At 46.2% G+C, this 15,612-nt stretch overlaps 1 protein-coding gene across 1 annotated transcript in view; it reads right to left on the bottom strand.

The window, feature by feature from the left end:
* LOC119967969 (collagen alpha-1(IX) chain-like) overlaps positions 1–15,612 on the bottom strand; it is a 184,498-nt gene that overhangs the window by 98,851 nt on the left and 70,035 nt on the right. Inside the window, exon 11 of the mRNA XM_038801070.1 lies at positions 2,430–2,483. Coding sequence (XP_038656998.1) covers positions 2,430–2,483 — 54 coding nt within the window. The remainder of the gene's footprint in view (positions 1–2,429; positions 2,484–15,612) is intronic.

Raw genomic sequence — 15,612 nt, 5'->3', positions numbered from 1 at the left:
GGTATCGCTAGTGCATTGGTACCAATCGTGTATTGAAGGAGGTAGGAACAGGAGTAAGCCATTCAGCCCGTCAAGTCTGTTCCACCACATCTGATCACTGACCTAACTCCATGAGCGGTATTCTCCGCTCCCGATAAAAATCGGGATGGCCGTCGTGAAATCGGCCGAGCTTCACGACGGCCTCGGGGCCCGCTCCCTGCACCTAATTCACCCCCACCCAGGGGGCTAGGAGCGGGCCCCCGTCGTTCCTGGCCGCGACCTGGTCGCGTCGGAAATGACGCGGAAACGGCGCTGTTCTGATGTCATCCGCGCATGCGCGGGTTGCCGGTTCCAACCCGCGCATGCACAGATGACATCAGCTCGCAGACGGCATGAACCCGCGCATACGTGGTGCCCTCTTTCTTCTCCTCCACAAGACGTGGCGGCTTGATCTTGCCGGGCGGCGGAGGGGAAAGAGTGCATCGGTTTTGGACGCTGGCCCGACGATCGGTGGGCACCGATCGCGAGCCTGTCCCCTCCCGGTGGTGGGGAGGAGCTAAATTGGAAGCCTGGTGATAAGTAGTGGCTAAATTGGAGGCCTGCTGGTGGAAACTGCGGAGGTTTTGGGGGGGGCCCTCTGGCCAGGACCTGGATCTAGAAGCTAGGTGTGAAGGCACATCACTTCTAAAGCTACTAAGAATAGTCTCGATGAAGCTGTTGGCTATCCCAGTGCTCATAGCCACCGTTGAAAACCTGGATGCTAGTGAGGTTCAAGGAATCATTATCACAATTAAAATTCCAGATCACCCCAATTCTTCAATTGTGCCAAAAATGGGTGAGTTAGACATGGGTGAAACAGATTTTTGAAATTTTATCTCCCAAATCCTACCGAAAACTACCCATCATTTTAATTAGAATTCAGCCCATTGTTTCTGACTCACCGTGAAAAACGGCGAGCGCCGATTTGTCCGAGCGGGGGGGGTGGGAGAATCGCTGGGGGAACCAGGGAGGCGTAAAAAATGTCGGGAGGCCCTCCCACGATTCTCCCACGCCACGTGGGGAGCGGAGAATTCCGCCCCATATCTTTTCCTGTAATATCTTTGGTCGACATAAAACTATCAATCTCAGGTTTATAATGTACAACTGATCTGACTCAATTGTCATTCCCAGAAAAGAATTCCAAACTTCTATCATCTTCTCATGTACAAGTGTTTCAATCCAGAAAGGTTTGGCTCTAATTTTCAGATAATGTCATCTAGTCCTAGATTCCATAACCAACAGAAATAGTTTATCTTGATTCACCATATCCAATGCTTTAACATCTTAAAACCTCGGCCAAGTCACCTCATAATTTTCTAAATTCCAGGAAATACAATCCTAGTGTAATCTCCCCAAGTAACCTAACCCATGGAGTTCAGGGTTCACCCTGACAAATCTACATTAACATAGAACAGCATAGAACAGCACAGCACAGAACAGGCCCTTCGGCCCTCAATGTTGTGCAGAGCCATGATCACCCTACTCAAACCCACGTATCCACCCTATACCCGTAACCCAACAACCCCCCCCTTAACCTTATTTTTTTTAGGACACTACAGGCAATTTAGCATGGCCAATCCACCTAACCCGCACATCTTTGGACTGTGGGAGGAAACCGGAGCACCCGGAGGAAACCCACGCACACAGGGGGAGGACGTGCAGACTCCACACAGACAGTGACCCAGCCGGGAATCGAACCTGGGACCCTGGAGCTGTGAAGCATTTATGCTAACCACCATGCTACCCTGCTGCCCCATTAGACTCTCTCCAAATTTAATATATCCTAAGGTGCGGTGCCCAAAGTTAACTGCCAAGCGTGTTTTAAATTTAAAACCAGGCAGCTTGACCCTGATTGGTCAACGCTTGGCAATTATCTGTCAGTCACCATCAACTGGTGCACTCTCCATGGCAATGCCTCTACCAATCTCTACCAATCATAGTCCACTTGCCAACCAATCAGCTTGCTCTTCAGATACGATATCAGATACGGTATGTTCCCGTACCAGCCTCCCCGGACAGGCGCCGGAATGTGGCGACTAGGAGCTTTTCACAGTAACTTCATTGAAGCCTACTCGTGACAATAAGCGATTTTCATTTTCAAGTGTCCTGTTTGACATGCCTCTTCTTTTCAGCAATACGACTAAATTGTGTTTCCCACTGGGAGTATGGTAACTATGAGTTTATCCACAACACTTTGTTGGTTTATAGAAGACAGAATATTTGGCTGTATGCTTTGTCCAATAGTACTGACCCGCTAAGCCGTTTATTAAATATCTCAGTCACTCTCATCTGTATCATACTACTGCATTTCCTTTTGTTACACAACGTAAAGTTGTGATTTAATGGAAAGTTGTGCGCATGGCTGCAGTTTATTGAAAAATCCTTTCACCTTTCCAGCACTCTTTACTTACCTTTGGTCCAGTTTGTCCAGGGGTTCCTGGTGATCCCTCTTGTCCTGGTAATCCCTGGACATATGTGGAAATACCAGAAAAAATACATTAAACCACTTTATCACCAATAGTTACGCTTAACTTCAGTAACTGAAGCCAATATCAGCAAGCACTTTTTCCCCAAATGGTATAAGGTTATTAAAATCTCAGGAGTAAATAAGGTGACAGTTCTAGTTCTCCCTGCGATGTTAGCTTGCTGCTAATATGTATTAAACAATGTGCGCCAAATGTCAACTCTCACCGTGTGTTTAAAATGCTTGTCCTCCCTTCCAAATCTCTCCATGGCCTTACTCCTGTAATCTCCTCCAAGCCCACAAACCTGCAAGATATCTGCATTCCTCTCATTCTGGCCGCATCAGCATCCCCGATTTGAATCGCTCCACTGTCAGTGACCTTACCTTCAGCTGCCTGGATCCTAAGCTCTTGACATTCCATCCTTCAATTTCTTCACCTCTCATTCCTCTTTTAGGAAACTCCTTAATAAATCACTCTTTGACCAAGCTTTTGGTCACTTATCCTAATATCTCCTTATGTGGCTTGGTGTCAAATCTTATTCGATGGTGGTCCTTTGAAGATCTTTGTTGAAGATGCTATTACCATGCAATTTATTGTTCTGATGATGCTATCTTTGACACCAGTACTTCTAATTTGTCTCTCTTTATCCTCGAAGAATTCCCCCCACTGAAGTTGACAAGGCCTTCAACCATTTTCATCCATTTCCTGCATTTCTGCTCTCACCTATTCCCCTTCCTCCCAGCACCATAATAGAGTGCCCCGCGTCCTCACCTTCAACCTCGCCAGCCTCCACATTGGATCAGCCTCGCCCACCTCTCGCAAGGAACCATGTGATCAAACACACCTTCCCTTTTCCTCTCCATTGCGTATTCCAAAAGGCCAGTTCCCACCCTGACATCCTGGTCCACGCGACACTCTCCCCTAACACCCACTCCCTTGTCCATGGCATCTTTCCACGTAAGAGCAGGAAACACAACACCCGCCCTTTGACCTCTTCCCTTCCCAAGGTCCAGACCTCAATCTAGCTATCCTGATGAAACAATGATTCACTTGTACTGGGGGGCGGGGTTTAGAATGCGGCTCAACAGAAGCTTGAGGAACAGCAAATCACTTTTTGCTTAGGCAGTTTAGAACCTTCCCGACTCGGTATGGAGTTCAAGAGTTTCACTGTCCCTATTTCTATGGACAACAACTGCTGTTGATGATCAGCAGGTCTGTTGAAGGTCATTGACCTGAAATGGTAACTCTGTTTCTCTCTCCACAAATGCTGCCAAACGTGCTGGGTTTTTCCAGCATTTTTTGATTCTTTTCAGGTGTACAACATATGTGGTGTTTTGCTTTCAAACAGTTGGTAATGGTTCTGCAATTTCCCATTTACACCTCTCGGCCCATCTTCTTATCTCGATTGTCCCACTGTCATCTGTGTGACATCTTCACTTTTTAATGTAATTTCTCCTGCCCAGTCTTTTCAAAGATCTTCCCTTTTGTTCTTTCCTTTCCTGTCCCTGTACTTGCTTAAACCCATCACATATGAAGATACGAGCAAGAGTAGGCCATTCGGCCCCTCGATCCTGCTCCACCATTGAACAAGATCGTGACTGCTCTGATTGTAACTTCAACCCCATCTTCCTGATTACTCCTAATAACCTTGCACCACCCGTGTTAATCAAGAATCTCTCTAGCTCTGCCTTACAAATATTCAAAGATTCTGCTTCCACTGCCTTTTGAGGAAGATAGTTCTAAAGACTGATGACTCACCTCAGTCTTAAATATAATAATAATCTTTATTGTCACAAGTGGGCTTACTTTAACAGTGCAATGAAGTTATTGTGAAAAGCCCCTAGTCGCCACATTCCGGCGCCTGCTCGGGTACACAAAGGGAGAATTCAGAATGTCCAAATTACCTAACAGCACGTCTTTCGGGACTTGTGGGAGGAAACTGGAGCACCCGCAGGAAAATCATGCAGGCACAGGGAGAACGTGCAGACTCCACACAGACAGTGACCCAAGCCGAGAATTGAACCTGGGGCCCTGGAGCAGCTCCATTATTAGTCTCTCTCCTTTTTTAAAATCTGCCTTTCCGTTCTTCCTCACAAAGTGGATAGTTTCATATTTCACCATGTTATATTCCCTTTGTTACCTTCTAGCCCAATCGTTGCTGGTCAACATAATTTTGCAGCCACTTTACAGGGCTGAATTTTAGGTTTCTCCCCAAGGCAGGTTCTGAGATGGCAGAGAGAAGCATAAAATTGCATAGACGGAATTCTTCCTGGGATCCCGCCTACCCCGCCCAGGTGCATTTTTCTGGTTGGGTGTAGGAAACTTTTATATAGATTGTATTATATATATATATATCTGTTGCAGTAATATTATTATATATATATTTATATATATATCTGTTGCAGTATTTTTCTCAAAATCCTGGATGAAGCTACAAGCACGCAATGTGTCTGCAAACTGTTCAATTAAGATGTTGTAAAATTTAGATAATCATTCTTTCTAACTAGGTATTTGTTTAGAAATAGAGGTCTAATTGAATTTTTGATTGCTGGAGAACAGATATTTTGAGACATTGTGTTTTAGATTTTGGTGAGTAGGTCATGGGATCGGAGTGGGATAAACATGATGCAATTAATGGGAGGAGCCAGGTCTGTCTGTAGTTTGGCAGTTTGAAATAGGTTTGGGAGTCTGCTAGGAACTTTAAACTGAGCAGCAGCTTTTGCCAAATGCTGCCGGGATAAACAGCAAACTGATACAGACAGAAGGGTCTGTAGGCTGTTGCCTGAAAGGGCTCTCTCTAAGCAGTCTTTCAAGGAATATCTATACAAGTGTACAGCAAGTAACCCTGTGTTCATTAACCTTTGGACCAGTGATGGGCTTTGCTTAATTGGAGATGGAGAAGATATAAGCTAGTAGTAAAAAAAAGGGATTCCTTTCATTTTAAGGATTTGTTAACTGAAAAGTTATTTTCTGTGATGTTATGTTTAATCCTGTGTTAGGAATGAAGTTTGTCTATTCATCAGTGAAATCACTCCTGGAGCTAAGTATCCTTCCCTCCAGTTTTAGAAATTATAAGAAGTGTTTGACGGTCTTGTTCGGTATCCTAACAACAGTTGGGGTCTGGTCTGGATCTTAACAGGTGGACAGGGCCTTGGGTAGGTGGGCAGGGCCTTGGGTAGGATACCATGGGTGGGATTCCCACCCTTTCATCTATTACGTCTCTTATGTGGCCACTTAAGGACTTTCCTTGAGGCCGCCCAGCCTCAATTTTTAGACCGTCAGGAGCGGGTGCAAGTAGGGTGGGAAACAGAGAAATAAATTTATCTCCATCCTGTGTGGTAGGGGTGTGGGGTGCCTCAATCTGCAGGCCCCTTCAGATTTCGGCGCCCTCCCCTCCGGGACTTTGGAGTTCAGTCGCTCCCTAACCTAGCCTGCCCTCCGACGTCATGATCGCGCTCCTCCCCCCCTCCCGAATCCCCAGGACATTCCATACCCTCGAACGGCCAACTCTGGTCTCTGTCCCTGGAACTTCGCTTGAAAACGGTCCTGGGACTTTTAGTTCCAGGCAGAGTGATGCAGTACCGCTTCTGACCATTACAGCGCTCTGCCCAGATGGGTTGGAGATCTATCGGTCAATCTCCAAGGGTGGATGGAATTCTCGCTCACTGCTAATCAACGCTCAAATAAATGTTAAATGGCAGTGTGCTTCTGAGAGTTGACAGTAGCACAGTATGCGCCGACTCTCAGGATGACAAGCACCAATCCTTACGCTTCTACCCTTAGTATCACAGAAGGAGCCAATTGATCCAGTGTCGCCTTCTCCCCATAGCCCTCCACATTCCTCCTGTTTGGATAATAATCCAGTTTCCTCTTGAATGCCTCGATTGTCCCTGCCACCACCACACACACACTCTGGCAGCGCATTCCAGGTCTTAACCACTCACTGTGTGAAAAGTCTTTCCTCGTTCTCCATTGCTTCTTTTACCAATTACCTTAAATCCGTGCCCTCTGGTTCCTGATCCTTTTCACTAATGGGAATTTTCTCCCTTTCTATTCAATCCAGACCCCTCATGATAATCTGAACAGAAAGAATGTGGATTTATGGGGGGCAGGTGGGGAGTGGCGTTCACTGATTAGCCTTTCAGAGAGTAAAGTTGCCATGGTCCCAGATGACCATGGGCTGCTTTCCGTTTTGAGAGGGAGAGCTGAGTGGGGGTGATTTAACCTGAGGGTCACCACACCTCAAGCGACGGGCAAGGTTGAGAGGTCGGGGCCTTCATGAATAACCTCAGCCAGTTATCCTTCAGAGAACCTCCCTATCAAATCTCTTCCTGGCCTTCTCCCTTCTTGGCACATCAAATTAATGGCAATTTTCTAGCTGCAAAAATCAACATTGTCTATTAGAAATCCAGTGATGCAGAGATTTATTTCCGTGTTTGCTCCAGACAATAAGTAGTCTAGACTGGAATGATTGACAGCTGTGCACATTAACCCTTCCACCGCTGGGCTCAACACTTCCAATTCACTACAAGCTCTCTTCTCCAGCTAGTAAAATCAATCCAATCAAAAGTTACATGTTATTTGACACCAACTGACACAAAAATATCTGTTTCTTCTGCATATGTTAAGCAGTCTGTTGGAGATAAATCATACCAAAGTGACTGCTTCACAATTGCTGCCGTTGATATGATTATTATTGCAAAGAAGTATTCTCACTGCTTCAGTTTTACTTTTGAAGTCAACTAAATCTTTTCAGTTTATAAAATGTAATACTGAACTCGGAAAGATTTCAAAGTTGTTCCCTCCATTGATCTCATATTAAGTTTCAGCCAGCAGAATCATTGGCCTCCAGCCTAGAATATCATAGTATAGTGAAGCCATTTTAAAGGAAGTTTAAGAACATAAGAACCAGGAGCAGAAGTAGGTCATACAGCTCTGTGAGCCCGCTCCACCATTCATTGAAAACATAGCTGATCTTCTACACTTCAACACTATTTTTCAGCGCTATCCCCGTATCCCTTGATGTTTTTAATCAGTAGAAATCAATCCATCTCTATCTTTAACATACTCAATGTTACAGCCCTCTGGGGCAGAGAATTCCAAAGCTTGACACTAAAGTAGCATGATTCCAGCTCAGATTTAACAGCTGAAGGCAGCTAACCACCCCAGAATGCCTATCCACTACTGCCACTAATGTCCCTAAGGTCAAATAGACACCAGAGGTGTAATGTGACAGCTCTGTGCAGTTACGCTCCAACTCCTAGAAAAAATTGGAGTGCCATTAACCTGGGGAAACAAAATTCTACTCAACTATTTAGGATAAAATTAGGTGTCACATGGGAAAATATTGGCTGATTAGGAAAAGCCAGCATGGATTTCTAAAGAGGAAATCTTGTTTAAATAAGTTGGAAGTTTTTTTTGAGGAGGTAACAGAAAGGGTTGACAAGGGTAATGCTATTGATATGGTGCACAAAGACTTTCAGAAGGCATTGGATACAACGTACTGGAGTGGCGAGAACCTTTAGGGCAGGGGTGGGCAAACTACGGCCCGCGGGCCGCATGCGGCCCGCCAAAGGTATTTCTGCGGCCCACCAAGTCATTAAAAAAAAAAAAAAAATTTTTTTTAAAAAAATTTTTTTTTTTTTTTTTTTAAAGTTAATGGGGGGGGCTGTTGGGTTACTTACTGGTATAGGGTGGATACGTTGACTTGAGTAGGGTGATCATTGCTCGACACAACGTCGAGGGCTGAAGGGCCTGTTCTGTGCTGTACTGTTCTATGTTCTATATGAGGCGCCCAGAATCATAACCGGGTGAAGTAATTATTTTACTTAATATACTATGCGGCCCTTTGTGAATTGTGAATTTCTGAATGTGGCCCTTGCACGGAAAAGTTTGCCCACCCCTGCTTTAGGGGCTAGGCCCGCGCCGGAGTGCCTGTCGCTCCGCCGACCAGCGCGAACGGCCTTTAGTGCCCCGCCGACCGGTGCCACGGCTGGCCGAAAGGCTTTCGCCTGCCGGGGTGAGTCCGCGCATGCGCCGGAGCTTCAGCGGCCGCTGACATCACCCCGGCGCATGCGCGGTGGAGGGGGTCTCTTCCGCCTCCGCCATGGTGGAGGCCGTGGCTGCGGCGGAAGAAAAAGAGTGGCCCCACGGCACAGGCCCGCCCGCCGATCGGTGGGCCCCGATCGCGGGCCAGGCCACCGTGGGGGCACTCCCCGGGGTCAGATCGCCCCGAAGCCCCCCCACAGGACCCCGGGGCCCGCTCGCGCCACCAATTCCGCCGGTAAGAGAGATGGTTTAAACCACGTCGGCGGGAGAGGCCTGACAGCGGCGGGACTTTGGCCCATCGCGGGCCGGAGAATCGCCGCGGGGGCCCGGCCAACCGGCGGGGGGGTCGGAGAATTCCGTCCCTGGATCTTGGTGTGCAGGGAACAATTTCTAAGTTTGCAAATGAAACTGTGAAGAGGACTGTGTAGAACTTCAGAAGGACATAGACAAGTTGGAAGAGTAGACAGATAAGTGGCAGGTGAAGTTTAATGGGTGATGCATTTTGTTCAGAGGAGTATGGAGAGACAATATAAAATAAGGATAAAATTCTTAAAGGGGGGGCGGGAGCAGAGAGACCGTGATGTAATGTGCATAGCTCATTGAAGGTGAAAGGACAGGCGGAGAGAGCTAATAGAGAGTTAATAAAGCACATAATATTTTGGGAGTTAATAATAGGGCAATAGAGTACAAGAGCAATGAGATTATGCTGAATTTACACCAGATGTGGAGATGCCGGCGCTGAACTGGGGTGGGCACAGTAAGAAGTCTCACAACGCCAGGTTAAAATCCAACAGGTCTATTTGAAATCACAAGCTTTCGGAGGATTGCTCCTCCATCAGGTGAAGTCACTTCATCTGATGGAGGAGCAAAGCTTTAACCTGGTGTTGTGAGACTTCTTACTGAACTTGTCCAAGACACTATTTAGACCTCTGCTGAAATATTGTGTACAGTTCTGGGTGCCACACCAAAGGAAGGATGTTTACAACAGGTTTACAAGAATGATCGCAGGGATGAGAAACTTTACTGAGGAGGACAAATTGAAGAGATTGGGATGTTCTCCTTGGTGAGAAGGCTAAGAGGAGATGTGATAGAGATGTTCAAAGTCATGAGGGGGCTGGACAGAGTAGATAGCGTAAAAACTGTTTCCCCTCATAAAAGGATCAAGAACAGGAGTTCACAGACATGAAGTAATTTGCAAAAGAAGCAAATCCGATGTGAGAAAAAACGTATTCACACAGGGAATGGTTCAGGTCTGGAGTGCACTGCCTGGAAGTGTGGTGGAGGCAGGTTCAATCACGGCATTCAAGAGGGAATTTGCTGATCATTTGAATAAACAGTGTGCAGGGGTACAGGAGAAAGGCAGGGGAAGGCACGTCACGGTGCTCGTTTGGAGAGCCAGTGCAGACATGGGCCAAATGGCCTCCTTCTATGTCATAACAATAATTCAATGAGGTGATCTTTTATGAGAACCTCAATTTTTCCGATTTTTGTATCCTTAAAATTCCCAGAACAGAAGGAGACCATTCAGCCCCTCGAGTCTGTCCACCATTCAATGGAATCATGGCTGATATGTGATCTAACTCCATATGCTCACCTTTACCCCATATCCCTTAATAGAATTTGTTCACAGACATTCATCAGTCTCAAATTTTAAATTAACAATTGGGAAGAGTAGAGAATCATAGGGAGGTCAGCAGCTGCTGCTAAAACCAGACAGGGAAGTTCTGTAAACCTGCTTGGAGCACTGACCCCTAAATCTGCCACCAGAGGCCACATTCGCCCACCTCCATTCCCACCCCCAGCGAGGGACAGAAATGCTTCCCAGGAACTCTGAACGCAGCTGTGATAACCACAGTCAAATCTACAACAACAGCCTTTCAGGAACCCATCCCTCACATCTTCAGATCATCAAATGGGTTAAAACTCCAGTTTCTGACGCTAGTGTCTATTGTGAACCTACCAGAGGATTTCCTTCTCTCGCTTCATCGGTTAAGATCCCATAAACAAATTGTGATGAATGTAGAAATTGATATATCTTATATATATTCTGTTGCAGTATTATTAAAAAAAACTCTGGTTTGAAATACTTAGAGACAGTGTGTCTACTAAAGCTGTAATTAAGAATTCATAAGAGGTGAGGGTATTATTGATTTTAACCAGTTACTTGGTTACAGATAAAAGGCAAATGGAATAGTGTTTTGACAGAGATTCCCTGGAGTGTAGATAAATGTGCACCATGGGTCTGCGCATGTGCAGTGTGACCACTGCGAATGCGCACATGCACGGTGGCTTACTTGTCCACGCCGGCCCCGATGAAAAATGGATTAGGGCTACAGCGGCCGGCATGGAGCAAAAGAGGCCCCCAGCCCGAGAGGCCGGCCCACCGATCGGTAGGCCCCGATCGCGGGCCAGGCCACAGTGGAGGCCCCCCCCCAGGCTCGGAACCCTCACACTCCCACCAGGCCACCCTCGGAAGGATGCACGCCGAGGTCCCGCCGGGTAAGACAACACGCGAACGGTGCCGGCGGGAATCGGATTTTTGTTTGCGGCCACTTGGCCCATCCTGGGCAGAGAATCACTGGGAGGGCTGTGCACCAGCGCCAATGGTGCTGATTCTCCACTGGCCGGAGAATCGGCGTTGGGGCGGCATTGCACGATTCACGTCCAGCCCAGTGTGGGCTGAGAGAATCCCGCCCGGGATATCTCCATAGAAACTTTCCTTGTTTGACTGCATGTGGGCAGATGTCAGACGTTAGTGTTCCATTTTCTTCATAATAACTGTGACTGTTGAGAACCTCACCATTATTCCCAACAATTTATGTTTATAGAACATCTTTAATGTAATGAAACATCTCAAGATGCTTCACAGGGGTATTATAAAACAAAGTCTGACCTGGCCACAAAAGGAAATATCAGATCAGATGACCAAAAGCACGGTCAAAGAAGGGGGTGTTCAGAAGTGTCTTAGAGGAGGAAAGCAAGGTAGAGAGGTGGAGAGATGTCGGGAGGGAATTCCAGCGCTTGGGTCTGGGCAACAGATGGCACAGCCACCAATGGTGGGGCGATTATAATTGGGAATTGATAAGAGGCCTTAATTAGAGAAGAACAAGCCAGGTTGGAGCACTGTGGTGCTGGAGGAGATTACAGAGATAGGGAGGGGTAAAACCCTGGAGAGATTTGAAAACAAGGATGAGAATTGTGAGATCAAGATCTGCACATCCCCTGTGTGGGGGGGGGGGGGGGGGGGGGGGGGGGGGTGTTGCAAGTTCCGGGGTTTAGATGTTTCAGTAAACTCAGGGAAGGTGGTAAAAGAGTGTAGCATTGTTAATCAAGGACAATATTACGGTGGTAGAAAGGACGTTTGATGAGGACTCATCTACTGAGGTAGCATGGGCTGAGGTTAGAAACAGGAAAGGAGGTCACCCTGTTGGGAGTTTTCTACAGGCCTCTGAAAAGTTCCAGAGATGTAGAGGAAAGGATTGCAAAGATAATTCTGGATAGAAGCGAAAGTGACAGGGTAGTTGTTATGGGGGACTTTAACTTTCCAAATATTGACTGGAAAAGCTATAGATCGAGTACTTTAGATGGGTCCGTTTTTGCCCAATGTGTGCAGGAAGGTTTCCTGACACAGTATGTAGATAGGCCAACAAGAGGCGAGGCCACATTGGATTTGGTACTGGGAGATTTGGATTTGGTACTGGGAGCTGTTAGATTTGGAGGTAGGTAAGCACTTTGGTGATAGTGACCACAATTCGGTTACGTTTACTTTAGCGATGGAAAGGGATAGGTATATACCGCAGGGCAAGAGTTATAGCTGGGGAAAAGGCAATTATGACGTGAGTGGCAAGACTTAGGATGAATAGGATGGGGAAGGAAACTGCAGGGGATGGGCACAATTGAAATGTGGAGCTTATTCAAGGAACAACTACTGCGTGTCCTTGATAAGTATGTACCTGTCAGGCAGGGAGGAAGTGGTTGAGCGAGGGAACCGTGGTTTACTAAAGTAGTTGAATCACTTGTCAAGAGGAAGAAGGAGGCTTATGTAAAGATGAGATGTGAAGGTTCAGTTAGAGCGCTTGAGAGTTACAAGTTAGCCAGGAAGGACCTAAAGAGAGAGCTAAGAAGAGCCAGGAGGGGACATGAGAAGTCCTTGACAGGTAGGATCAAGGAAAACCCTAAAGCTTTCTATAGGTTTGTCAGGAATAAAAGAATGACTAGGGTAAGAGTAGGGCCAGTCAAGGACAGTAGTGGGAAGTTGTGCGTGGAGTCCGAGGAGATAGGAGAGGCACTAAATGAATATTTTTCGTCAGTATTCACACAGGAAAAAGACAATGTTGTCGAGTAGAATACTGAGATACAGGCTACTATACTAGACGGGATTGAGGTTCATAAGGAGGAGGTGTTAGCAATTCTGGAAAGTGTGAAAATAGGTAAGTCCTCTGGGCCAGATGGGATTTATCCTAGGATACTCTGGGAAGCTAGGGAGGAGATTGCAGAGCCTATGGTTTTGATCTTTATGCCGTCATTGTCTACAGGAATAGTGCCAGAAGACTGGAGGATAGCAAATGTTGTCCCCTTATTCAAGAAGGGGAGTAGAGACAACCCCGGTAACTATAGACCAGTGAGCCTTACTTCTGTTGTGGGCAAAGTCTTGGAAAGGATTATAAGAGATAGGATTTATAATCATCTAGAAAGGAATAATCTGATTAGGGATAGTCAACACGGTTTTGTGAAGGGTGGGTCATGCCTCACAAACCTTATCGAGTTCTTTAAGAAGGTGACCAAACAGGTGGACGAGGGTAAAGCAGTTGATGTGGTGTATATGGATTTCAGTAAAGCATTTGATAATGTTCCACACGGTAGGCTATTGCAGAAAATACAGAGGCATGGGATTGAGGGGAATTTAGCGGTTTGGATCAGAAATTGGCCAGCTGTAAGAAAACAGAGGGTGGTGGTTGATGGGAAATGTTCAGCCTGGAGTTCAGTTACTAATGGTGTACCATAAGGATCTATTTTGGGGCCACTGCTGTTTATTATTTTTATAAATGACCTAGAGGAGGGCATAGAAGGATGGGTGAGTAAATTTGCGGATGACACTAAAATCAGTGGAGTTTTGGACCGTGGGAAGGATGTTGCAGGTTACAGAGTGACATATATAAGCTGCAGAGATGGGCAGAGAAGTGGCAAATGGAGTTTAATGCAGAAAAGTGTGAGATGATTCACTTTGGAAGGAGTAACAGGAATACAGAGTACTGGGCTAATGGTAAGATTCTTGGCAGTGTGGATGAGCAGAGATCTCGGTGTCCATGTACATATATCCCTGAAAGTTGCCACCTAGGTTGATAGGGTTGTTAAGGAGGCGTACCCAGGTGTGTTAGCTTTTATTGGTAGAGGGATTGAGTTTCGGAGCCATGAGGTCATGTTGCAGCTATACAAAACTCTGGTGCAGCCGCATTTGGAGTATTGCGTGCAGTTCTGGTCGCCGCATTATAGGAAGAATGTGGAAGCATTGGAAAGGGTGCAGAGGAGATTTACCAGGATGTTGCCTGGTATGGAGGGAAGATCTTATGAAGAAAGGATGAGGGACTTGAGGCTGTTTTTGTTAGAGAGGTTAAGAGGTGACTTAATAGAGGCATACAAGATGATCAGACGATTAGATAGGGTGGACAGTGAGAGCCTTTTTCCTCAGATGGTGATGGCTAGCACGAGGGGACACAGCCTTAAATTGAGGGGAGATAGATATAGGACAGATGTCAGAGGTAGGTTCTTTACTCAGAGAGTAGTAAGGGTGTGGAATGCCCTGCCTGCAGTAGTGGACTCGCCAACATTAAAGGCATTTAAATAGTCATCGGATAAACATATGGATGATAATGGAATAGTGTAGATGGGCTTTAGAGTGGTTTCATAGGTCGGCACAACATCGAGGGCCGAAGGGCCTGTACTGTACTGTAATGTTCTATTGTCCAAGATGTTACTTCACCAAGAGTCAATGTAAGTCAGCGAGCACAGCGAAACAGGAATTGTGATGAGTTAAGACTCTGGCTGTAGAGATTTGGATAACTTGTAGAATGTTGGAGACAAGACAGGAGTACACAAATCCTGAGTCGATTTATCCATTTTACTATTGATTTGTGTATTGTTTCCATTAAATAATTAATGCTTTATTTTTCTCACTCTTGTTTCTCTCTCTCTGAATGCATGGGCTTAGAAAGGTGCATTGCTGTGTCTACTTTCTGAACTGTTGCACAATTTACAATTATTTTTTTTTTTAAATTTAGAGTACCCAATTATTTTTTCCAATTAAGGGGCAATTTAGCGTGGCCAATCCACCTAACCAGCACATCTTTGGGTTGTGGGGGTGAAACCCACGCAGACACGGGGAGAACGTGCAAACTCCACACGGACAGTGACCCAGGGCCGGGATTCGAACCCGGGTCCTCAGCGCCGTAGGCAGCAATGCTAACCACTGTGCCACCGTGCTGCCCACAATTTACAATTATTGACGTTCTCAAATCTACGTAAGATTATGGAGATAAGCATTCAAAACATTTATATGTTAATTTGCCCCGCAAGTATATGTGCTCATTCCTCTACGACTGCGTCGCAAGATTTAACTCCAAATCGATCTGTAAATTTGCAAACGATATGACTGTGGTGGGTCGTATCTCAAACAACGACGATTCAGATGACAGAAGGGAGATAGATCACTTGGTTGCATGGTGTACCGAAAACAACCTCTCTCTAAATGTCGGAAAGACCAAGGAACTGATCATTGACTTCAGGATGCGTAGCACGACACACACTCCCGTCTACATCAATGGCTCCGAAATGGAGATGTCGATAGCTTTATGTTCCTGGGGGTCACCATCAACAACAGTCTGTCCTGGTCCACTCATCTTAATGCAAGTCAAAACGTCTCTACTTCCTATGGAAGCTAAAGAAATTCAGCATGTCTGCATTGACTCTCTCAAACATCTACAGATGTGCCATAGGGAGCATCCTACCCAGCTGCATCACAGCCTGGTATGGCAACTGCTTGGCCCAAGATCGCAAGAAACTGCAGAGTGTGGTGAACTCAGCC

The sequence above is a fragment of the Scyliorhinus canicula genome, chromosome 6 (genome assembly GCF_902713615.1).
Source record: "Scyliorhinus canicula chromosome 6, sScyCan1.1, whole genome shotgun sequence".
Classification (NCBI taxonomy): Eukaryota; Metazoa; Chordata; class Chondrichthyes; order Carcharhiniformes; family Scyliorhinidae; genus Scyliorhinus; species Scyliorhinus canicula.
Note: the sequence above shows the minus strand (reverse complement) of the source record. Positions and strands in the feature narration are given on the sequence as shown.